General features: G+C 38.3%; 1 protein-coding gene across 2 annotated transcripts in view; it reads right to left on the bottom strand.

Moving 5' to 3' along the window:
* The window catches only part of BRWD3 (bromodomain and WD repeat domain containing 3), a 52699-nt gene that overhangs the window by 15593 nt on the left and 10512 nt on the right, over positions 1-26594 (bottom strand). For both annotated transcript variants that reach the window (XM_082771226.1, XM_082771225.1), the window contains exons 7-28: positions 20733-20893; positions 20346-20567; positions 18935-19035; positions 18219-18289; positions 16800-16900; positions 14901-14941; positions 12683-12787; positions 11248-11401; positions 10606-10740; positions 9699-9827; positions 9059-9284; positions 8214-8384; positions 6206-6389; positions 5645-5738; positions 4840-4989; positions 4059-4135; positions 3060-3237; positions 2604-2720; positions 2273-2380; positions 1295-1419; positions 986-1068; positions 333-444 (exon numbers count right to left, since the gene is read on the bottom strand). In XM_082771226.1, the coding sequence (XP_082627352.1) occupies positions 333-444; positions 986-1068; positions 1295-1419; positions 2273-2380; positions 2604-2720; positions 3060-3237; positions 4059-4135; positions 4840-4989; positions 5645-5738; positions 6206-6389; positions 8214-8384; positions 9059-9284; positions 9699-9827; positions 10606-10740; positions 11248-11401; positions 12683-12787; positions 14901-14941; positions 16800-16900; positions 18219-18289; positions 18935-19035; positions 20346-20567; positions 20733-20893 (2845 nt within the window). The remainder of the gene's footprint in view (positions 1-332; positions 445-985; positions 1069-1294; positions 1420-2272; positions 2381-2603; positions 2721-3059; positions 3238-4058; positions 4136-4839; positions 4990-5644; positions 5739-6205; positions 6390-8213; positions 8385-9058; positions 9285-9698; positions 9828-10605; positions 10741-11247; positions 11402-12682; positions 12788-14900; positions 14942-16799; positions 16901-18218; positions 18290-18934; positions 19036-20345; positions 20568-20732; positions 20894-26594) is intronic.

A 26594-nucleotide genomic window follows, 5' to 3' on the forward strand; every position in this document is an offset into this window, starting at 1 on the left:
TACTTTTTCATTTGTCTGACTATAATGATACATTTTTTTCCTCTAAGGGCCTTAAAACAAAAAGGTCATGTCTACTAGAAACAAGACTTGTCACTAGCTAGTTTCAAACTCCTTATTTTTTCTCTTCTATCTTTTATGTGTTCACCGTACAGCTGTTTAGGCTAAAGGTGTTTTAGGAATAAGGTCATAAATAAATAAATAATGCCTTTCTATATTTTTAAATGGAAAAAAGGACCCTGTTCTCGAGGTACACTTTCGAGTTGTGTGTAAACACCTAGAAAACCCAGAGTATGTCAACATGCCCGAAATATTGCAGCTATGTAAGTACGTACTGAACACTGTAGCACTGGAAGGAACTATCAGGATATTCCGCCTGGAAAGGCTGCTGACTCTCCACAGTTCCAAACCACCAAGCGTCATCTATTATACTGCGAAATCTATCCCCTGTAATGAAAAAGACTGCACTGAGCAAAATTTCTCATTTCACTTTTTCTGCCATAGGACTTGTAGCAAACATCAAATAAAAGTTTCCAGTGTTTACTATGATAACATGTGTGGCACAGTGCTTTTACATCGTGTTATGAATACAACGTACAGCATCTTACAAATATCATCACAAATCACAAATACACAGTCTGACTGCAAAGTCAGACTGAAGCAGCATTAAAGGAATATCAGAGAGTAATAAATGTAAGATCCTTATGTTAATTACAAAATAAAAATTATAATCTTCTAGAATTTTTAGCATGAATTAAAACAATGGAATATCATAAAATTCTTTTACATTAAGAAAAAAAAATGTTTGAAACAGAATTGTATAACTAAATGTCAGGATTTGTTGTAAGAACCTCTTCCCCACTCTAGTAAGTCTAAAATATATGCTGTCCACACAAACTCAAAAAAAAAAACACAACCACCACATTTTAACCTATTAAATAGTTGTAGAAACGTTGCAAAACATGTGAAACAGAAAAAAAGTCATTACCTATTTGCCAGTTCCTTTCTTTGGCTTCATTATAAAACTGATGCAGCACAAGGAAGTCAATAACATCTGGCATATCGTGGTACCTTCATGAAACAGAAAAAAAATTTGCTTCTGTTACCCACAAGCATAGTTCCCCATGTACAATACAGACAGTCTCCAAACACAAAATTTCAAGCATTTTCTTTTCAGGCTTGGCATAATGATGAATTAACACCACCACCATGTCTAGAAAGAGAAAAAAAGAAAAAGGGGGAAGCTGCTAAACCACAAGAAAACATCTTGAAGAACATCAGAATTTCAGTTACTCACTTTATGGAAAATGACTCTCCTGTCATTTTGCCTGTGATCGGATCTAGGAATGCAAGCTTCAAGCAACAGAGTGTAGGAGGCCCAACTTCATATTTGATTCCTACAGTCTTTACAAATTCTTGTTCCTATGTATTGACAAGCATGGAACAGTATTATTTTAACATACTAACAATGGGAACATCCACGTTAAAGTACCAAACCTATAAATAAAAAACATATTTGTTTCTACTTTGCAGACCAGGTAATTTCACCCATAAAATTTGTCTTTACCAAAACCTAACAATAAAAAAAACATCTCCTTAAAAAGAAAAATGAAAATGGTACAAGATGCTTATTCCCTTGGTATGTTTGTGTACATGACACCCACAACCTATTTAACTTTTAAAGAAGATTCTGAGGAACACATCACTCTATGCTTTCCATCACACTAACAGCACCAAAGGTTATGCCTGAGTAATCCCAGAGCCTCTCACCCCTGCATAGCAACATACAAGGGAAGTAAAAGGAAACTTCCTTTTAAAGTGGAAATTCAATAATAGCCTTGTACAATCACATCCTGTCAGCATGAGCAGGTGTTAAGATCTCTATCCTACATGAAATAACATTTCCTTTTCCTTTGAAAGGCATTCTGGGGATGCCTTTGAAGACTACAGCTGGAATCACTCAATATCTAGCACTAGTAACTGGGTATTTTTCCAGTAAAGCAATTGTTTTCATTAATAGAACCACTGGCATCTATGTATATGAATATTAGCACACATTTGCTCTATGCTTGATATGAAATCTGAGTAAAGCAGCACAAAATAGGGGAACACTGTGCTTTCAGCATTATGGGACTCAGTGCTTCAAACAGAACAACAGAACTTTGTAAACCTAACACGTGCCCAAACAATCTCGAATACTCTTATTTTGGAAAAACATGCTGTAAGATTATGTCTACAAAGACATTCAGCACTTTGAAGTATCCATTTAACTCACCCTGAGTTCCATTTTGTTCCATGGTTGTTTTTGCATGTTAATACTGTAAATTTTTGCTTTCCTTACTGCCCGTACATAAGCTTCATGGCCTTGCCTAAAGTATATGATCTTAAAAAAAAAAAATTATAAAAAATAAGTTTATTTTATTATTTTATTTTACTGATAGTCCTCTTCCCCCTACCCCCAAAAAAAAATCCCAATTCAGCCTATCTTGAGCATGATTCACTGAAAGCATTGTTAGATTTAATTGTCCTAATAAATAATAATGATAATAATTTTAAAATCTCAGCAGCCTAGGTAGGAGTTTAAATATTGCTACGGTCATTATTACCTCATCGCCCATTTGTGGGACAAAAGGTGAGCGGCGGGGTATAGTATCCAAGATCCACTGGGGGGCAAGCCATTCTTCACTGGGTTCACCTTCCATCGAAAGCAGCCCACTTGGTTTCTAAAATATATTACATTATATTGAGAGCACAAGCTGCAATTACTATGGCAGAGTATATAAATGACTGGTAAAACAGCACAAACTAAAATAACTAGATATAAGGGCAAAGCAAATGCTGGAATGTAAACTTTCCAAAAACCTCAACTAAATCACAGGTGGTAAGAAATGTTCGTTATCAATATAGCAGAAGATCAAAAAGATCAAAAATAAAGAGATTATGTTTCTTTCCATTCTATGTGTCTTCTTTAGGAAAAACACAAGAACTTCCAAAAAAAGGTGGGGGGGGGGGGGGAATGACTTACAAAGTCAAAAAGACCCTCGAAAATTAAAAATGCCGACCTTTTTTCTAGGCTGCTTAAGTTTCCTTCGTTTTTGCTCCACTCCTTTTGTTCCCTTCATATTTTCATCTTCAGAACTACTACAGATTTTCCGAGCTGCCTGCCTGGTTTGTCTCTTTGGAGGTTGGAGATTAATTCCAGCATCTGCTGTCCAGTCTGAATATTCACTTGATGAATCACTGTAGATAATATAAAGTTGTAAGAAAAAAACAGCACTTCAGTTTTCACACAATGGAATGAAAGGTCCAATCCTTCAACCTGCTTTTCTGGTTATGTGAAACAGATGTCAGGACTATGGCAAAATTTCATTCTCTTGTGAATTTAAAGACTACCTAAGTGCTATGTAAGTTCTTTATTTCAGCAGGTTATTTTATCAATTGCAAATTCTTGGTAAAAGAATTTATAAATTGGTAAAAGCATTTATAAAAGCATAGCATTAAGAAAAGAGACTGTAGAACTTGTACACAAATATGTATTGACAACAGAAAACTTAAGACCTACCAAAACATGAACAAAAAGTACGTATGAACTTCTATCAATATTTATATTAGATATGATTAATTGGCACCAATTTTTCAAGCAGTTGTTAGGAAAAAAAAGACATTTTCATAAAATAGTCTTTCAAAATTATTCTTCTTTTGGAAAATAAAATAGAAATGCTTCGAGCAGGATTGGAAAAAGAGTCAGTCTTAAAAAGTATGACTTTTTCACACTGTATTGAAGTACTGTTACCAAAGCTTCCAAAATTACTTAATCGCTCAAATACATAGAAGTTTTTGTCTGTTCCTAAGACTTCAAATTTTGTTGGTTACCATTTTAAACTACTTAAGTGTACTAAGCAATTTGTTCAATCTGTCATAGGGTGTAACAGATTGGTATGTTTATGAGGCCAGTCATTAACACTTCTTCCTGAACTTGCTGGCATAGTATCACAATATAAAATGTCTTACTTAAATTATATAACCACCTAATACAAGAGATAAAAGACTACTAACTCTACCTGGAACTGCTTTCACTTTGCCACGCCGCCACAGGATCATCCACAGATGCATCACTTGTGCCAACTGTCTCATCTTCCTGTATTAAAAACAGAAGGTTTCATTTTGGGTCAAAGCTTAACACCTATCATTTCTATTTGCAACTAAGTTACATAGTTTGCCTCACTTGAAGAAAAAAGTTAAAAGTTAAACCAGTCCTTAAATACAAATAAGCTTTATAGCTATTCTGTATGTTCCATGCATTTACAAAATGACAAAGTTCAGTCTCTTTTTAATTTGCATGCTTCCTTAATGAGAACAAGTTGTATTTAATCTGGTATGCTTCAAGTTCTTCCCTTGACAATATCATTGATTACTACCAACACACGATCTCTTTCAACAGCCTACAGATGCAAATGAAATCAAAGTACTGAATCTGACCTACAATATATGTACAATACGTGTAATATGAACTCTACTACATGTGACTGGCCAAAATACTCTGTGGTTTAATGTAACTCAATTAAATTTACTTGAAAATGTTTCAGATTTCCAAAAATACACAACCTGTTTTAAGCCAGTTTTGAATACTGTATGGGCATTGAGGTACAGGATCCTTCTCCGTCCAAGATCAACAAGCTACAGTAACACCACACATCCAAAAAAGCTTAGTGGTTTGACTGTTTCTTCCTAGGTGGAGAAACTCAGTGCCCTGAAAGCAACAGTGCTCTCAGCACATCTGTTGTCAAACCACAACATTTGTGAGCAGGGAACTTATCTAAAGAATCACTTGACGTGTCAGACCTCTGAGGAGCTGTCTGATTCTTCCCGTGCACGTGCGTTTTGACTCGCTCCTTGCTGACTGTGTTCTATCGTGGAGCGTGTTTGGTAGGCGTGCTGGCGTTTGCGTTGGTTTCTTCTCAAAGACCTTCCACTTCCTGGCTGGTAATCATTCTTTTGTCACAGGACAGGAGGGACAAACAAAGAGATTACTTATTCCATAATGAACTATGGAGTTAAAAGATGCCCCATTAAAGTAATTGTACTTTGTTACCCATCTACAAATGCTACCTAGGAAATCTAGAATTAGAACTGAAAAGACATCTTTTACAGAATTGTGGTTGTTCATTTCAGTGAACAAGCAAATGGTTCTGCTTTTTTTTTTTTTTGGTTCAGTATCAATTTTTTTTTTTTTTTTTTTTTTTAAGAAGAAATCCTTATTAATAGGAAGGTTATGAAGAAATACAATTTTTCTTAGAAAAATACCTGCAGCCTCTGGATAAGATAAGATAGCCACTGCAAGTGTGGCACCTGTAATCTTTCTCCTAATTTCTACAAATGAAACCAAGCATTCCCCATGCTGCTGCTCTTTCCCTTTCCCAGCACCTTCCAACAACTGAAGCCTCATGGATGGAGACTTACCATAGTTACTTGCAAATTACAGTATAAAAACAGACAAGTTACAGAGCAAAGTAACAGTTAGCACTATTGATCTTCTAAATAATTTAACAGATAGAATTTCATTATTGTTTGTTTGTTTGTTTGTTTTTTAGCTGAGTGCTCAGAACTGTTTGACACCCAGATTCTCTCTCCTGGTGAACTAACTCACCCGTTGTAAGGTGTGGGATGGCTTTCTCTTCTTTTCAACACTGTATAAACCAATTTCAATTTCACCTTTGGCAGCTCTACATTCTTCCTGCACCCTAAATTATACAAAGGAAACATCCATTTTATTCACGAGATCATCATAGAACTTGACAGTCTCACTAACATACACATGAAAATACTTCTGGTTCCCTTGCCACAAGAAATCTGTCCACAGGTCCTGCTAAGAGCACACATTAACCCAAGGAAGTTGAAATGTATTAAAAATTTGTGTTTTGTTGGTTTGTTTTAATAAAGCTTTGGGAAGATGGAAGAATTAAAAGTCTCACATCAAAAATTAAAAATGTGTTTTCTGAACCACTGAAGAAAGATATAATTGAGAGGAGAAGGAATTATTCTTAATCCTTCAGCAGTAGCTACCACTCTAATCTTACTACCTGCATTTCCAAACAAACAATGAAAAAGCAAACTTATTTCTGGAAAGTCATTTTTTAAAACCACAAAAGGAACACGGAAGAATCACTAAACATTATGCAATTTAATTTTCTTTTCCTATCACACTTACTTGCTGATGCCTGGGGGAAGCTCATTTACCACTACTCTTCTGCTCCACGCCATGAGATCTCTCTCTGTTGCCATTTGACTCCGGGGAGCGTTGTGGTGCATTTGCCGAACCCCTTCAATCTGACCACTCCTCCGGAGACCAACGTTCGGTGGAGATGCAATCTCCAAACTTGGACTTCGGAGAGCTGAGGAAGAAAAAGATTCTTCTTCACTTCTATGACTCATCAATAAAAGTGGAATTTAAAGCTTAAGGATTACAAAGAACTTCCTTTTGGCAACAAATAACACTTATTCTCTGTCAAGTAGCTTTGTCTTTTACTTCAATTCAAGGGTTTTACACATTGGCCTTGGACTATTGGAGATGTGTAGACTACTGTAATATTGTAGCTTGCAGTATCTTTGAGATGTCTCTTGCAAGCAGAGAATATAAGCTATGAGAAAAATTGTAAAGGCATTTAAGTGACTCAAAGCAAAGTCCTGTTAACTGTTTAGAGGCTCTGAATTTTAAATTCTATGGTGGAGGAAAAGAGGAGATTGCCACCTAAAGTAACAGGCTGCTGCAAGGTTTAACATTTCTGTTGTGCCTCCACTTGGTCTCTATTTGTAATGTTTATCTACTGTACCACAGGCACTGCTCCTTCCCTGCCCTTTTCACTGGGTGGCACAACAACGCAGTGCTACATACTCAGGAGAAAACAGACAAACTTTAGGTAGCAAAACAAAGTGAAAAAGCTGGTAATATCAGAATCACTGCTACTACTATTCCTTTAATTTATCTTGCCATTTGGGAACGCATCAACAATTTCTACACGCTTAAATATGGTTAGCAACATGAAAAAAAAAAAAAAAAAAACGAATTTACGGTTGCACAAACTTATATAAAAGTATTCAGCTATTAAAATGCCAGACAGTCCATACATACTCTACTTAACTCGGACAAACGGAGCAGTTCATGTGGCAAAGTCACTGATCAGTGCAAGTTCTGGAATGCAACTATGTTAATTTCTAAACCACTATATCTGGAAGTTCCCTCTCTCACAAATACAGGGGCATTTCTATTTATTTTACAATACAGTCGAGGAATTGCACAGCACAACAACCTATCACAAAAAGCAGAAAAGACTCTTGTGAACTGAAGCTAGCTGCCAGGCCGCTTTCTCGACTACACCAATTTAAATCCAAGTGTATTTTCAGCATTTTTCACTAATATTTTTCTTATTCCTTCTTAAATTTAAACTCTGTGTCTAGCAGTCCTAATGAGTTTTGCCAGGAAAACCTGATTCAAAGGTGTAATTGGTCATTTAACTTAAAACTAATTTATTAGCAAATGTAAATGTTTTAAAAGCTCGAGATGACTTGCAGCACAAGTCCACAGCATCTGCTCTGTTACAACTGCACTCAAGCAGCTGCTTCACAGTCAGCTGTTCCTATCTGACTGAGTTTGCTTTAAATTTTTAATCACTTTGCATATTAAAAAGAAAGTCACAGTAGCAGAACACTTACCAACAGAATAATCTCAGGCTTTCTAAGGAAACACTAAGACAGAGCAGACATGTTTGTTGTATAAACACTGATCTGATGCTTAGCTCTAGCATTTGGGCTGCACAAGGAAGCCATTAATCTGTCACAACATTGTATTCCACTGACATTCTCTAATTATATACTGTTAACTTGACATTATTCAGTTAGAACATATCATCTCCGTAGTGATCAAGTAACATCAAGACAATACAGAGAACTTCAAATGTATTTTTAGAAAACATTCACAATCGAGCTCATTATACTCGCAGCCCAGTTAGTAAGGTGATCAGCTGCACCTTAAACTTTTAATTCCTCAGACATCATTAGCAACATCCAAGCACTCCACACAAGTTAAAATATGCATAAGAACAAGAGAGAAAGCATCCTCAAAGATATACTCCCTGAATACACACCAACTTGAACATGTTTCCATTAGTACCTTGCTGTGCTTCACTAAAAGAAATGATGGATAAAGAGGGGATGCTTACCTCCATTAACAGAGTGGGATCTATTGAGTGGAGGGTTTGGAAGAGTTTCTCCTTCGTTAATTAGTCTTAGATCTTGTTCCCTTTGCAGCTCCCTGATCATGCCATCAAGGATACTCTCATCTTGGTCATTAGTTTGCTGCCCAATGACTTGTTCAACTACTTCACCATCACCTTGACAAGAACAAAGCCATGACTTTACCAAATGATTGATTTCTGATTTATAAATACTACAGAAACGATCAAATTTTAACTTGTGCAAATTTTAACTGTCTGCCCTGCCATCTGATCACAAGCTATCCTTCTGCTCTCATGTAATAAATAGAAGCGAAGTTTGAAAGAGATATTAAAATAAAAATCTAAAATTACAGACTAATTGTTAACTATAAATGCAAGCACTTAGAAACAGCAGAAAGGAATTATGCTTCAGTAGGTAACAACGGAAGATCTCTACTGGAGATCAGCATTGTGGAAAAGTTTCTATCTACAAGAAAAAAAAAGTTTAAAAAATAAAGTTAGTTTTTCAAGGTCTTTCTTAACTTCCTGCTTCCTTACTCGTGTACATAGTAACCCCAAGATTAATGGGACAATTAAGCATGCTGCCATACAAATATGTAGAAGTGCACAGATTTTAGAATACTGCAGTCTCTTCATCTTGCCTCAAGTTAATTGCATACACTTCTTTTATGCCATAAAGCCCCCCCATTTCTTCTTCTACTTTGTCTGATTGTAAACCACCAGTTACAGAAGACAACTGAAATAAATAAGTTCTTACAGTAACCACCCCTGTGAAGTAGTACTCAATACTGTGCAATCCATGTATTATGCATAAACTTCAGACAGCATACCATTAGCTACATATCCCAGCTGAGGAATAAGTTGTTCATCCTTGCAATTTTCTCTCCCCGGTACCAGCCGCTGGAATCTCGTGGGATGAGGATTTCCATCAACATCCACCAGAAATGGGGGAGGCATAAGATGTGGAGCCTGTTGAGTCTGTTCATCCAACACATAGTTATTTGCATCACGGATCAGTGGTCGGTAGTCTGTATGGAAGAACATCTGATCTGGAATCTGCAAGAAAAGCAATTTAGTAAATAAATAAATGGCCATTTGCAGCTGTCTTGCAATTCTGGAATGGTTCCCATACCCACACCCACATACCACAACTCCTACACTTAAGATCAGCAGAAGAAATGTTATGACAGAGAACAGACTCCTACTGCAAACGTGTTTTATTATCAAGGCCTGATGCAAAAATTTAGTAGTAAAATATGCCAATGGAGGTAAATACATCGAAGTTAATGCCTTGCTCCCTTGTTTAGAGACTCTCCTGTCTAAATTTTTTTGGTTTAGATAAACAGCAACTGCTCCATGATTTAATTACTATTTAGTCTGGTGCAGGGGGAAGGAATAAACTGTAACACAACTACTCCTAAGACAAAATCAGGTCAAGACATGGATGAGTTTAAAATTCATTCAACCCACCTTTTCATAATATTTACTGCATCCAAAACCAAATAGTAGCAGATGTCCATGAGAGTCTGTGCAGGCAAAATGCTGTCCATCTGGTGAGAACTTGCAATCAAAAACAGCTCCATGGCCTTGGCCCTCAATCTGCGTACAAGCATAGAACATCCCTTTCACAATCATGTATTCTCTATAATGACTATTAAGAACATTTAACCGGTGTCCCATAGAATATTAGATCCTAATTCTGTGAAAATTATCATTTCACTCGAGACTCACTTATATTTTTCCATTAATTATTAAAGCCCACTGACCAATGGAGTCATTTTTTTTTCTTTCTTCAATTGCACTGAAATTTCAGAGCAACTTTCAATGCGTGTTCTGAAACAACTACCTAGAAGTCTAATTTTTATGTAATAGAAGATACAGCATGAAGCCTGCATGAAAGAACTCAGACACGTATTTGCTCCTCACCAGCAGGTTTCGCAGCCACAAGTGCCAGGAAGCTAGCTCAGGCCCTGAAGCTGCACAGCTGCATTTGCTCAGCACTGGAATCAAACCAACAGACCTGATGCTGGGCGTATTAAGATAAATGCAGCACAAAGGCAACCGTACCATTTCCCAGACCACAGCACTGTGTTACAACACACAGGCTTACTGGTTTTCATTGTTCTACCCTGGGAATCACTAGCATATTCATGTGACCATACACATGGATAATATTCTGTAAGAGATCCCACGAAAAAATATACTTTGGTATTGCTTACTGAAAAGTACAGTGTTTTCTTGTTAATATGTAGGAGTTTTTCCCCTGATCCTGCTGTAACACTGGTCACAGTCAGTATATAATGAAATCTGCTTTTGCTTCAAGTCCAGTTTTAGGCGAACATGAAAATAAAAACCACACTTCCCTGACCATTCTTACCATGTTAAAGTAATTGCGAATTTTTGTTCCTTTGTCTATATCCCAAACAAAAATATTTCCATCGTGGCCTGCGGAAAGGACGATCCTTTGGTCGAACGGATGAGCCTCCAGAACAAAAACTTCATCATCGTGACCCTGCAATGAAAGCAGGGTGAAAAAGAAAGTCATGTTTCTCTAGGTAACATCTCCAAACACACTAACATTAAGTGTGAGGATATTTAAACCAGCTCAGTTTACTAGATTTTAGACTAGAACTGTGTCTGTACTAAGCTGACACTTCTGTCAGAGGCTTGGCATTATTACACTGCCCGCTTGGTAAGTACCTCAGACACAGTGGAGATGGAGGAGAGGGGAGAGGAAGTAGAGATCAGCAGCCAGAACAGCTGCAGCCCTTCAATCTGGGCAGAAGCAGTGGCCTCCAAAAGGCTCCCTTGTCAGCCAGCAATCAGCAGGGTCTAGCAGCGTTTTGGTCATCAGCTCCTTTCCCCGGGATATATACTCCTCCCAAAAAAACGCAAGACAGATGGCAAACTTCAGGCTCAAACTTTGCTTAGCAGGAGGAATGAGGATGCAGTTTGGCCTCAAATCATTTTCAGAGTTCATTTATAACAATTTGGGATTATTCACTTGAACTTTACTCACAGATAAGCTATGAAGAAGCTGCCCTGTGGATGAGTTCCACACTTTGAGAAGGAAATTGTTGACTGCAGTGATGACAGTGGCATCATATCTATCCCAAGCCACCATAGTAACCTTCAGCTTAGTCACCTTGTCCTCCCCAGATGCTACATTGTTTCTAAGGAAATTCATAATTTAAAGAAGAAATAAATCAGTAACTACATACAGAAACATTTAACAGCACTGACTCAGAATGAAGTTAGGGAGAGCATGGCTGCCACCGCTGTGACTACTGGCTAATGCAGGAGAATGAAGGATAGCTTCTGCAGGGGTAAAATCCGGAAAGAGAAACTCAGTACCACTAAGATTTACAGTTTTCTTTCCTTAAAAAGCACACATTTTAATCGATAATCCTCACCTACCACAACTCTTTCATTCATGCTATTCAGTTCAGTGTAGTCTTTTCCTACGAGACATTTTTCTTACCAGTCATCAATGGGAGTAAACTCCGTAATAAGCAAAAACTTGCTAAATAAATCCAAATCATACTTTACCAGTTAGCTTATTAAAACCATAACCATACGAAATACGAATAATTCTGCAAAGAGGAATTTTGCCTAATGGATTTGTCCATCTCTGCTTTCTGTTACTGTGCATGCTCAATTACAAGTCCACTTACAGATGACACCTGAGGACCTCAAAAAGAAAAACTCAAAATGCCAATTGAACCTGAGAATCAGATCAACACATCTCATCTCTTACCTAAAAGCTTAGGGAAAAAATACAGTGTTAAGGCTCACTCTGGATGTGTACTTATGTATTACAAGAAATTCTGCCTTGGAATGAAAAAAGAAATCCAAAAATGTGTTTATAAAGGAAGGTTGTTACAAAAAAGAATCTGTGTCAGATCTCTTAGAAACCTTCTGCATCCTGTCATTTGTCCTCAGGTGAGTAAAATAAGCCTTAATGGCCAGTTTATGTATTTATTTTACTGCATTTGTTTACTGGAATGGAAACTGCTGAACATGTCCATATTTGCATACATATCAAATATTGTGCTCCTTTTTCTCTGGTTCACCTTTAGTATTCATTATAATTTTAACTCTACTCTGTAGCACAACAAATAAAACAGCACAGCATTTGGCATAAGATGAACACTAGTGACCTGAGGAAACTGATTATGGCAGTCACTACTAGAACTCTTCTGAGAAATGGCAGAAACCAAAAAATATAACACTAAGTGTTCCCCAACCACTAGAGTCAGGAATTACAAATGTATTAATAACAACATTATTACGCTAATCAACTGTGTAACTTAACAGATAGGGCCATGGCATTTCAATACACAAAAAACATGCACTGAAATTAGCTAAAAAACATAGATAATAGTTTTAAATATGATGGAAGTTTTTGTTTTGTGGGTAAGCAATGTTATGAAGTGTGATTGTTTGAGTTTTACCCTGTCATTTTAGTAGCCATATCCAGGACTATACTCTTCCATTCTTGCTGATGGTAATGCCAGATTCTTGCTGTTCCATCTCTGCTTCCGCTGACAAATCTTAAGCTACAGAGGGGGAATAGAACAACCAAACAAAAACAAATCATGAAATTCTGAATAAGCATAAACCACTGCTGCTTCTGGTCTAATACCCAAATGTCTGTCTTGGGATCTTACACTCTCACTATTCAGTAGCTTCCCTATGGAGTTGTCCATCCTCAGCAGCAGTGTGCTGAGGGCATGCTAAATCCTGTGCCAAGAATATTTAGGGGTTTGGCAGAGGACTGTCATTCACTCTGCACATACACACACACGTACTTGGAAACGCATACTAGTGTATATATTCTTACTCTATATATTCCCACACACTGGCGTGTTTAACTAGTCATAAAATCTCCATGAACTCCTGCCACAGAAAAAAAAAGGCAGCTACGAAATTTGGCAAGCCCAGAGCACACCCATTCAAGTCAGCACAGAAGCTAGAAATGGCTTTAATATTTTTTTCAACACTTATTCTTTACATTGTTTGTGCATCTCTGATCTAGGGAATATAATTAAAAGACAGTGAGGTTACAATTTTCGTATCAGATTTTGTACAGTACGAAACAGTTTATATCCCACAACATTAATTACATTTGGTTACAGCTAGCAGATGGCCTTGGAATGACTTCAATGTCGTAATTCATACAAGCTGCACATTCCCTTTTTAATGACATCAGCAAATCCCTTGAGCAGTTCATAGTGGCAGCAAAGAAGAAGAAATTACATGCCAGGAGTCTAGCATAAATTATAATACATTAACTTATGGAAGTTTTCACTAAGGGTGAAGACAGAGAAGGGAAACATCCAAGTTGAATAAAAGAGGGTAGCCCTGTCTGTGAAGCTGAACACAAGTATTACACAGGTATTTTCATTTTTTTAAATCCTTCTTGTTAAAAAATAAACAAACATCTGGCAGACGCATTTAACTACATCATAATGCTTTGGCCATTGACGCCTAGAAGTCATTTTTGTTGAGAATTTTTTTTAAAAAGCTTCTCAAGTAATATGCTTTCACTGGATAGCCAGCACCTTTATGAATATATTCCACTCATGTGTAGAATCGCATGTAAAAACGATGCAAGCCTATACAATTTTATCTTAATAAATGGTTGTTCCATCTTTTCAGTTTTACTGAATTTTTCATCATGATGAAAAAGTTCTAAAATGCCTGCAAGAAGTTTTCCAGGTTTACTTTGTTTCTATTTCTTTATAATAAGATAAAAAGGAGGTTATAACTTTTTCATTAAAAGAATCACGATAGCATAAAAGAATAATTTTCAGTGCCTACATGACTGAATACCCTCATTGAGACTAGTGTTCTCAACATCATCTGGAAGGAACTGTTAGTACAATTATACCAGTACATTCCCATATAATTTTCCATGACAAGGATCTCTGAGTACAGGTGCAGTTGCACTGGCAAAGGTACAGTTTTGCTTGGATGGCTCCTGCACGCACACATCCCTTCAGCCTTCTGCCAAGCAAAATAAGGAAAATGAGCAAAAGCTGGCATAAAAACATTTACATTAGGATGTTGATCACTAATCAAAGCTTGTCAAACTGCACTCCAGCACAGCTGTGCTGCAGAAGCTTGACACGCACACATGCCTACGGGCACCTTTCAGCATGAGCATCCTGACTTTGCACAGCTTTAAAAAACAAAAGCTCTGGAGGCAGGAATGGTCCATTCCATAAATTTTAGGACTGCAGGATTACTATATTCACCTAAACTAACTGATCTGTGTATATGCAACAGTTCTAACTTTCACTCACAACTCTATTTATTTTATATTTATACTTCAGAAGTAACCCATTCTCTACTTAACATGGCTAGCTGTAAGAAGGCGCTCTTACAGAAAAAAAAAGATGCAAAATATGGTTTCCAATTTGCTCAGTTAAAAAAAAAAAAAAAGCAAAGCAAAAGTACAGTCAGAGAGGGCTTTTGTTGCTACAGCAGAACTCGGCAAGACTAAGTTTGTAGATATAGCACACATCTTCTAATATGTTTTAAATAATTCATCTAAGATTAATCACAGCCTGTTTGCAGTCTTCCTGTTGCACCAAGTTTTCTCTGAAAAGTGATTTTGACAATTAAATACCGTACTTCTCACGGAAAAATGCCAGGACAGCCACTCACCTGTCGCCATTGTTACAGAACTGGACTGCAACTACTTTGTCCTAAACAAGGGAGGAAAAATAGCAGTAAGTGCTCTGTAAGATGGAACACTCATCCAAAAAGACGTTCATGATGAGCTTCTATTTAGCAATTTGCATCTTTTATACATCTCCTATAACATACGGTCTTACAAATTCAAGAGCAAGAAAGTCACATTTCAAGTTAAAATTTCCCCAAGCAGGCACATCGTGTTAGACGTTGGAACAGACAACTTCAGAGAGGCAACGAATTCACGTCACTCCAGAAGCAGCTCAGAGATGCAAATGATTTCTGACTCAGCCTCCCTGACACTGTTCAGGAGGAGGAAGCTGCAGCAGCTCTGTTCTTGCCTGAGCAGTCTTCCTGCACAGTGCCATGGGACCACACAAAACCCGGGGTAAGCTCTGCCTGGGAACGCTGCACCTTTTTTACACTCCCCTGTTAACAGGAATAAGAATACTTCCAGAGCTCCCAAAGCCTTGTAGGCACAGCACTCGATATGACGGAGAAAGAACTAAACCAAATAAATGATCCCAGGAGGTTTGCAATTTTTAGACATAACATTAAAGCACTTCAAAACACGTTGTCCAAAAAATAAAAAGCAAATTTTGGCTTTATTTGACCTTTTTTTAACTGTTGAGAAACAAATACTGAGCTTTAGACGTGGATTTGCCTTTTTATTTTGCTAAATACTTGTGTTGGCTACACGCACTTGCTATTCTGTACTCCCACTGATGTTTCCAGCTGCTGATAGCCAAGCGTCCAGCTCAGGATTTTTTCAGGGGCAGGCTGACAGCAGTCTGCACTACCGAGTAGACTTTCAAAAATTAAAGGAATTTCAGTTCATTCCAAAGCTGAACTGCTGAATACGGAAAATAAGTTCTTTTTGCAAGCAAAACATTTGCTAGATTTCCTGACTTGAAGCTCTAGCTGCGACTTAAATGAGAGACTCATGGCTCCCACTGAAGTTCAGTGAATCAGTTTAGGTCTAAGCCCTAATCCATAAAATATTGTTAAAGTGGACAGCTGAGCTATTAAGGTTCAAAGATAAATGCTCCAAACTCCTCATCAGTGAGAGCCTTATCAGTGTTGCTATAAGCTGCCCTTTCTGATATATTGTTAACCACGCACATAATAAATAACACTATTATCACCTGCTGTCAGTAACAAATAAGAAATGAAGAAAGGCTTGACACCATGTTAGTGGCTCTTCTTTATCAGCTTTCAATAAAATTGAGACATTCAATGGTTTTAATAGAAACCATCAAGACTCAGAACTCTGAAGCTAAAGGACATTACAAAGATATTTAATATATTTTTCAATTTTAATGAGAATCCTTCTGCGTTGCCTCAGAAAGAATGCTCTCAAGTTTTCTTCACTTTCTAAATGGAATTACTGCCATGACCCAAAGTTTGACTGTACACTCTAAAACCAGAATTGATTTTTTTGTGTGTGTGTTTTGTTTGTTTTGTTGTTTTTTTTTTTTTTGTTACATAGATTTACGTCACAACTATAATTAAATAATCAAGAGTCAATGTAATTAGAAAAACAACATCTTGCATGAAAACTGCTTTAATCCCCCCATTCCCTCGTAGACTTTCTTCCAGAATACAGGAAAACACCGAGTCCCTCAGTTTCCTGGAAGAATATAGGTTTTCCTGAGAGAATAATACACATAAAATGTTTTGCACGCATCTCCTGCCTCAGAGGAATTTAAAAATAAGTATAAATCTCAAGGTACTAAAAAACTGCAGTGTTGAGAGCCAACCAAACTCTAGGGACATAAAAAAAATACAAGTTGAATAGGGCATACAAAACCTAGGTCCCTGAAATAAGGTAAAGCAGGGGGGAAAAGAAGTGCTTTCTGGTTCGTCTCTTACCGTGTGAGATTCTAACTCGGCCATTTTCTCTGGAGATTCTGAGCCCAAATAATAAATTCTTATCACGTGGTCAGTACTACCTGTTGCAATGAACATGCCACCTAAGAAAGACAATGTTTTCTGTGAGAAAAAAAGCCAACCGAGTAACAACTAATTTTTATTACTGCTTTATTGTCAAAGACACATACTGTGGTTTTAAACTGAAAGTTTCAGTGTAATAAAAACAGATGTCCTGAAAAAAGAAGTTAACTTTGACAACTTCTGCTTTAATCTGTACTTTCTAAGACCATATCAACTTTAACATAACAATGAAGCATACAACATTTTCAGCTTTATCACAAAGGTTTACAAATGCTAGTTACAGCATTTCCCCAACAAACTATTCTGCTTTCCCTTAGAAAGTACCACAGTGCTCTCAGTCAGCCTACGTAGGAAAACAGAAGGGGAATAATTTAATATCCTCACTGGTCAATACCAAACAAAATATGTAAACATATCGATTTGAAGTGTATGAGAAATTATTGCTGAATTGGGAGCTTTTTATTCTGTTTTGTATTCTTTTTTTTGTGCAATATTGTAATAGGTAGTTTATGGCATTGAAGTAGTTTCAGCTATTTAGGATCCATGGTTTTAAGAAAGGAACATCGAAAAGGGTCACAGGGCTCTAGAATAGCACTCAATTTCAGATAACGAAAATTAATGAGAAATTACATGATTTTGCTTGCAACAAACCACTGTTGTTGAGAATTCAGTGCTGCAACAAAGGATGCCAGTCAAGTTGGTATTTCCAAACACATACAATGGACCACAGGGACCTGGTCACTTACAGATCCTTCAGTAGATGATTTTATACTTCATTGTTCAGCACGAAGTACTAAGCAGATTAGTGAATAGCTGCTCACTAACCCAGTCTCACTGCTGTGCTCCCAGCCTGGTACAGGCCCTATTGTTCTGCTACGAAGCAGCATGTGCAGCCTGGGTAGCCGGAGCAAAAGACAGAAGACAAAAGTGTCCCAAGAGAAATACTGGGAAGTACTGAAGGCCAAAGAAGTCTCTAATTAAGGAGAACTGATTCTCCTACCGTACAGCCAAATCTGGGATTGGCTAAAGTGTAATCTCTGAACAGAGGCCACCTGTCTGCCAGATTATAAGAACTTTCCATTGCAGAACTTTACAGGCTGAAAGCTGCCTCTGAGGTGGTTGAGCCACGTTAGCTCGGAAGGAAAGAAGGAAGGAACGAGAGGGCAGCTTGAGGCAGACAGCATGGAAAGTTTCCAACAATCACAATTTGGCAGTGCTGTGATTAACTGAAAAAAAGGTTTGATACCACTTGCATTTAAAAGTAGTAAAAAGAAGCCCTGCCACCAAAGGAATTACAGTTCACAGAATACTTTCAGCTACCTACTAATGCATACATACCTGAACTGAAAGAAGAACAAGAGATCTGAACACCAGGCCTGGACCTCTCTGCAAATTTTACAGGGCGATCCCTACATGCAACAAGACAACATTTTTATTTTTCATTGCTTTAGTCCCTCACTGCAACTTAACAGGTCAGGTCAGTACGTCCATCATAAAACCCTTTATTTCAGAATTCATACCTAATTTTTCTACAGCTTATTTTTCCTTTGTTTAGTAAGAAAACCATCATTTTCTAAATTAAAAAAAATAATTTATTTATCATGATACTCACCAACTTAAATCTATTTAAAACAGAACCTGACAATCCTTTAATACCATTTACTTCCTATTAAGTGTGGGTTTGATGACATCCATAGATGCGTGTTCGTTGGATTAAAAACAAGGAAATAATTTTGCTTGTACATTTTAGACAAGGACTTGGTCCTAAACAGGAAAGCATTAAGTTCTTCCACAGCCTACCAAAGCACAACAACCCCAAATAATAGCTTCCCCTCCGGATCATAATGCCACAGGCTCTGCAACACACACAAGAAAGCGCTCTGCAGTCACACCACAGTGGTCCAGCAGCAAGTCTGTGGTAGAACATATCCCCAAGAAACTTGTTCATTGAGAAGAAACAGTCCCTGAATTATCCCAGCATTCCTCTCCGCTCTAAAATTCGGAATAAACTTGTCTTTCTTTTAAAATAATTATAATTATCTGAACAGGCTTACTTAAACTTCATGGTGTTAGCATGCCACTGCCAGAAACAGATTGTTCCGTCAGCACCAGTAGAAGTGAGGTATCGTGTTGTGCCTTTTCTTGCTGGAGAGAACTAAAAATAAAGTTTTAAGTTCAATCAGATAATTTTATTCTCCCCTTACATGCTACAATCTTGCAAACGGACATTGACAAGAATTTTTTTCATTAGCACCTTCGCTTTCTCCCCAGGAGTACAGAGAGCAGTATTAGGAACAACCACAGAATCTGAACTTGCACAAAAACAATGACAAGGAAATGGAAAATACCCACTTTTTGGCTAGCAAGTCTGTTTTTACCACACAAAACTTAAACTGGAGACATGAAACAAGCTTAGACACTCTGAATGGGGCAAGAAGATGAGAGAATACCTGTTTAATCCTCTATCTGCCTGGTATTTGATAAAGGAATCACTCATTGTTTCCTCAAAAAGCCATAAATAATAATTACTATTTTCTAAATAACCAGAGTTTTCCAAAAACCTTGTGAGGGATGTATGTATATGTAAACATTTTTTTAATTTAAGTAAATACATAAAACACAAATCCAAATTATAAAATATCTCCAAAAAATCACCTTAAAGTAAGCAACTTGCAACAGAGTTAAAAATCAGAGAAAAGTGAAAAGTACAGGCAAGAGGGGGAGAAATGAGATCCCCAGAACTACTGGCGTGTAGGAGAAGATTATGATGAATCAAAGGCAGCAAAAGTTCCAGCAGAAAGGTATTCTGAGCTAAATGTCCTCACTCAATCCCTCCTTGATGTGCATAACCTGCCAAATTGCAGGGACTGTCTATTTTTATCCTGGAATTTTCCTTTGTTGGAGGTTTCTGTCTAGCCAATTTATTTTTTTGTTTTTAAAGTAAATAAACTGCCAATTACCAGCCATTACTGACTGTGTCATCTCTACAGAACTGGGTGCAGGAAGTTCAGTCATTTTTTTGCAGCTCCACTGCTGTTTACTGGCACAACTGAAACCGCAAGGGCACAAGTGGAGGTTATCTACAAACCCTCACCTGTGCTGTGGCTGCTGGATGCTACACCAGTGAGCACAGCCCCTTGAGGTACAGGCTAAAAAAACGAGCAAACAAGTAATGTGGAATAAGGATTTTTTGCTGACAGAAATTCCTCTGAAAAGCAAATACTCTCCAGGAATGCTGGAATGTTGGTTCAGTTGCTGCGTAAGGACTGCCACCACAGATTTCTCTCTGCCTCAGCTAGTTCATCTGATGCTCTCAATTGAGAGCAAATCTTGATTTGCCCGCAAGCTGGGGCAAATCTACGCTGCCAAACACAGACAAAAAGAGAAGTTTTATCCCCGGTTCATAATCCACATTCATTAGTATCATTTTAATTTAACAGTTTATAAAAAAACATTATTCCTTACCTGTATGGAAGTAATGGAAGCTGAATGGCCCTGCAGCACTGCGACCGGGGCACAGGTTCGAAGACACCAAACTCTGACAATTTTATCACAACTGCCTGCAGCGAGCAGCGTGTTTTCGTAGTTAACAGCCATGTCAGAAATTTCAGCCGAGTGTCCTCGCAACGTTGAGAGCAGGCGCCCATCGTCTGTAGCCCAGATTTTGACCAAGCAATCATCTGACCCCTAAAGCCAGAAAATTTTCCAAAGATTAGATAAAATAATATACACGTTGTGTGCCCATAACGTCACAAAATTTTGATTCCCTTCAGTTTCTGGAGGCTGTATCTGCATCTCAAGCAGTAATTAAGAGGCTGTTGAGGGACTCAAAAGTAACATTTTTAAACTTACTGTAAAAATCCTTCTCCCACTGCGATCAAAGGCTATGCAGTAAACAGATGATAGATGCCCCAAAATCCTCTTGTGCATCTTCATCTGTTGGTAGGTGGATGTTGGGAACAAGTGGCTGAAGCGTCCACAGCCAGTTAATTGCCTGGCAGAAATTATATTTACTGGAAGGGAAAAACAAAACAAAAAGAAAGCTAAGACATGGATTTTGTCCAGAACTCAAAGTAAACAAGTGTTACATTAATATAACATTTGGTAACAACTTCTATAAATCTGAACCTCTGCCACCTTATCACAAAAGCATGCACGGTCTTCCAAAAAGTGAGCCCACTCCTGAAGGATGCTTTCAATGCCTACCGCAACACACACTACATCTGCTGTATTAAAAAAATATTAAATCAAAATAAAGTGGTTGAATGACCAGAAGTCATTCCAAGCATTCAAAACACGAGCAGATAACAGAAATACTTATTCCCTGTGGCTTTGGAAAACTTGGTATTAGTAATATGTAATTTCCTTATAATTTTTGGATGACAACAATTAAAGGTTATTCTAAATGCCTTTTCTTTTTTCTTGTAATGAAAATATTTTTCATAGTAATGGATCCCAGATCATATGTAAGGGTCAATGGTCTTCTACAGGCTCCCTACAAAACCTCTCATTATTAGCAGCAGCAGCAATACCATTTCATTTTAATCACAACGTAATTTAAGAATAAGAAATATGCAGCATCAATGGAAAAAGCTGAAGAGTAGCAGGCACAAGAAAAAACTACAGCAACAAATTCCATCCTATTGCTATACCTAGGAGTCTTTACAAAAACAGCCTGAAATCTAAATGAACAAAACCATCAGGTAAAAACCAGCACTGTTCGCAGGTTCCCTGGTGATAACTATGAGTCTTTCCACTAGACAAGGAGAGGAGAAAATAAATATGTAAATAAAATAAATAAATATGTAAATAAAAAACTCTGCTGGGACACACCACTGAATGCAGCTCATCGTAGCTGCAGAACACAGGAAGATCCTGATTCTAATCTTTGATCTGACACGTAGTTTGGCGCTTGATTGTACCTATCCTAATTCATACCACTTCCACTTTTGATTTCAAAGTTTTACGAGTTTTTTTTTCCCTCCCAATGGTACTTAAAGATCTCATGCTGCTACATTGGTGGTTTTGTTGAGTACTTGCGATAGGAGGCTCCCTGAAGAAGCCCCTTATCTTGCCTCCTGCACATTGCACTAGGCAGGGCTTCCCAGGAAGCACACGAAGCTCTCACGCCTTTCAACCCGTTAGTTTAACAGCACAGTGCCTTTGGTTTAGTAGCAGCGTGAACAACTTCACCCATTTTCTTAATTGTATCATCATATCATTGCCTGCCCATAAAAAAAAAAAAATAAATAAAATATGGAAGATGTTAGAAAAAATCACCACGTCAAGAAGCCCAATTTCAAAGGGTTATTCACTGGTAACACACTGCTGCACACTTGTAAGACTGAAGCATTGACACACAAGCAGACAGAGAAATAGGGAAGAAAAGCGAATTGATCCAGATTTACAGGAAGCGTTTTTGTTTCTCACTTTTATGCTCTGGAATTTGGCCCATTTTTAACCCCTCAACGTAACTAAAATGTCACTATTAGAAAAAAAAAGTTGCATGGAAGATGTACAGGTTTGCAAAAATCATCAGGCTGCCGCTGTGACCTTATCCTCAGTCAATATTTGTTTTTCATGTAAAAATACATAATCAGCAGTACTACAGAGGCAAAATGCACTAAATTAATTTACTATCTACCTACTGTTCAGCCTATATCTCATACTGTACAGGAACTGTTAAATGGAAACTGCCTCCCCTAGCAGAACAGAAATGAAATCCTTAACTTTTTTCCCCATCTCTTGCAGGAGGATCCAGAGATCCCGTAGTGATAAATGCTGTACAAAGGTACCTTCAGGATTGCCCGTGCAATTATTTTTATACATTGCTTAAGTATGCCAGCTTAAAACCTAACTTTTAAAAAGCATTGCATCTCTTTCCCCTTCAGTGGGTAGCCAGCGCAGAGAGGTAGCCACTTGGCAAGCTGGTAATTCTGCTGTGCTTTGCAGGGCTTAAATCATGTAAATACAGAGTAAAAGAGTACCTGCCTTTGGACAACTTCACATGGCTTTGAAGATTTTTAATCACACAAAAAATCGTGTGAATCAAAACGGCACACTTGCATTTCAAAGTATTCCCAGTAATCACAACACCTTGTGTGTGCAATGCTCCCAGGTGATCCTGCTGGAAATTTACCCCTGCCCATTTTAGGTTTTCCTCCATGGGATTTCCAACAAGGTCTAACAACAGCCTGGCACCTAACTCACAAAGCCTTTCACTTGGTGCTCAGCACCCGTGTTTTCCAGTTGATTCCTCGATTTGCAGGCAGTTCAGCCTCAGAGCACGTAAAAGCCACTTCACTTCTGTGTGCATCCATTTCCCCATTTCTCAGTCCCCAGTGGATAACTAAAAAATACAAACACTGTTCATGAAATGCTTCAATTGACTGTTTTGCAGAAATACAGACTTCTGGTTGTGCTGTAAGGGCTGTCATCTTTAGCAAAGCAAGAGCACCTTGGAACAAAAGTAGGAAGTATTCAATGCATCTGATCCTCCCTGTGAAAACGCTTCGGGTAGCAGCAACGTGTAGCACACACAAAGCTCCGACTGAGAGCTTTTCCTTCCTACACGGGGTGAATCATCACTGCCTTCAAAGGAACTGCAAGTAACGCTGCCTTCCCCACCAAATAAAAAACAAAACAGTACAAAATACAGAAATCCAGCTTCCAGGTCTCACCATTTTGGTAGGAGATTAACGGGCATAATATCTAAATAGGGAATTGCATGTACATGATGAAAAGCCCTGTAAAGTTTCCTTTTTAATACAATTACATTACTGTACTCAAAGCTTAAAACCATTTAAAAAGATACTACTGAATCCCACACAGAATTAGCCAAATAGCCCTAAAATCTTTTAGCAACCTATCTAATTAGCTGCTGTACTTCGGGCCATACTGGGTGTAACAGCTGCCAAGTCTACCCCCTTCCCCTCACTACTTACTAAGAAAACCTTTCAAAACTGTATTGATGTTATTTGACATTCAAAGTCTTGTTTTTAAGAAATGAAGCAAATTTTTTTCCAGGCCTGCTTCTCAGGGGAAGTCCTGCAAGGGGCTGGAGGGGAAGGCAGCCCGCTGGCTCGGGCAGGAGCTGGCTTTTTCTGCCGCAGCATTTGGTGTATGCCACCTGGCCCTGCAGCAGCATGGCCAGCTCCCACCCTGGGGACAGGCTGGGGAAAGCCCTGACTTACAGCAGCAGCATCGCAGGAGGTGTAGGAGAGGCAAATTCAGCATAAACCAGTGATTCTTTAATTGCAATCCATGCTAGGAGAGGTAACAACGCAAATGTAAAAACCCTTACAGGAACGCTGGCATTGGGCGGATAAAACAAAACCCACAACATCACTGCCATGGAAAAAATAAATACAGAAAACAAACATCACAAGTTTCAAAGTTAAGTCACAACTATAGAAAAAACGAAAACACGTCAGTGTGGACAAAGTCACCTAACCGCAGCTGCTTTAATCCCTCCTCTCTCCATAAACCCTTGACTCGCTCCATTTTTTCAAGCCAAAATTGAAACCAGAATATTGGTAGGAACATTAGGTTCGGAAATTTCCCCCCAGCATTAAGGGTGACGATTCCACATCGCTATATTTTGCCTTTTGGAACAAGCACCACAACCTCACAACATGGCCACCACGTTTCATGCTGCCAGGGCTCGCTGAGAAGTCGCTGCCACCCGCGTCCGTCTCCGTACAGCCCAATTTCTTGGGCACGGCCATCATGCAACGAAGTTTCTGGGCCAGAATTTTGGGGGTGCTGCTTTCACTGCGTACAGCTATACGCGTGTGAACATGCTCATACACGGGTTAAAATACTTCTGGTAATCAGCCACAGAGGGCAACCATCCTTCTTTCTGATCTGCTCTGTGTGGCTTGCAAAAAAAAAGCCTCCGACAAACCCCACGCAGTACTCAAACCCAGGTTTATCATCCAGGAATAATCACATTTCTGAGCTTCTCTGTGACCAATCTTTTCGTTTTCTGACTGGAAGAGACAACGGGAGTCCCAAACACAGCGCTACAGCAAAACCTGCAAAGAAACAGCCTGCAAGGCCAACCTCGCTGCGTTCACCGTGCTGCCCTGTCAGCAGCAGAAAGCTACACCAAGGAGGACTGTATTCTTCTAGAAACCAGTGTTTACAAAAATGAATTTCAGGCTATGAAAGAAAGATTTCCAAACAACACTTTTGTGTTTCTTAATAGCAATTCGTGGAAAAACATCAAAACCAACAAGACATTCTGGTTGTGAAGTCACCAAACAGCCACCAGCCAAGCAGCACAGACCTTTGTCATGACAGCATGCCAATGCTGACGTCCAGCCCGTCACTGCTGATCATCAATAACAAAGCAAATTCCAAAAACACGTGGTCTGGTTCTCCCCTTATGATGGGGTTGATGCAGGAGTACTTACAGAAATACAACTTCTACAGAAATTGAGTTTGTGCAGTAAATCTAAATCCAGCTGATTAGCAACCCACCAACCCAACTGCTAATTGTACAGTAACTTCAGAACCAGCCTAAAAGGATAAAAATAGAGGTATGCACAGAAGTAACCTTACTAATATATGGAAATAGTTATTTATTTTTTAATTTCCACGATATAACCCAAATTGTTTCACAGTGCAGGAAAAATACTAATGTAATAGTTAAATATGAACCAGTTCTAGGCAAATACCCATTTCTCTTTCGACCACAAGATCCATATTAACTTTGCTATCCTGTCACTGCTGCCAAAACACCACAGACCCTATGCAAATTGCGCTATCAATTTCATCCATAAGCAGCCTCTACATTGTCCCTTTCGTGTCAGACAAAGGTTAATTTTTAGTAATGAGAGGCAGGGAGAAAGTGCAGAAGCACAGAGGAACAGACGTGGCAGAAGCAGAGACTCATTCTGATCCCTGAGTCTCCAAAGGAGGAACTGCTGATGGAAATCTCCTTAAAAAGAGAAATTATTTCCAGAGATAAAATAAGAATTGTAACCAGAAGGAAAACTACACAAGGTACTTTCAATATTCTGCTTTTTAAGTTAAATTAATAGTGATAGTTGGATGCAGTTCAGTAGAAAGACTTCCCTTTAGAGATTTCCATTTAACAGATAAGAGAAACCTACGTGAACGGATCCCCTAACACACCAGGAGAAGCCTATACATCTGCACAAACACTCAGATGGCAAACACAGATAAAACACCCTAAGAAGAAAACAAATCATGACAGACAGCACTTATATTTATGCCTGCAAGAATCAAATTTCTTTGCTATAAAAGTGGTTAATGAAAGTTTAGACTGTGCAAGAAAAATACTTTCCAGTTTAAGCAAAGTAGAGCTCTCTGATGATGTATAAGCCGAATGCCTAACACACATCTGAGTTTTATACAAGTTCTTTAGCGGGGTGGACAACTGAAGCTGAAGCAGTACAAATGTTGGTTTGGTGATTATTTCCTTTTTGGAGAGGGATGTTGCAAGCAGTCTGTTTTCTGTCACAACTGAACTGAACTGAATTCTTGAGACAAAAAAGTTCTGTGGGAGCCAGGCGCTTTGTTCTGGCTGAGGTTCCCGAATAAGATTGCCTCCACGCCTGTAACCGTGCCTGTTCAATCCCGTAGGCATACACACATGTTATGTAGGCATATCATAAAGATTCGAGCTTATTTCCCCTCCAAACAGGAAGGTGACACGCAAAGCTTTTGAACATGACCACAACATTT

The sequence above is a fragment of the Aythya marila genome, assembly GCF_965140915.1.
Source record: "Aythya marila genome assembly, chromosome: 13".
In the NCBI taxonomy this organism is placed as follows: domain Eukaryota; kingdom Metazoa; phylum Chordata; class Aves; order Anseriformes; family Anatidae; genus Aythya; species Aythya marila.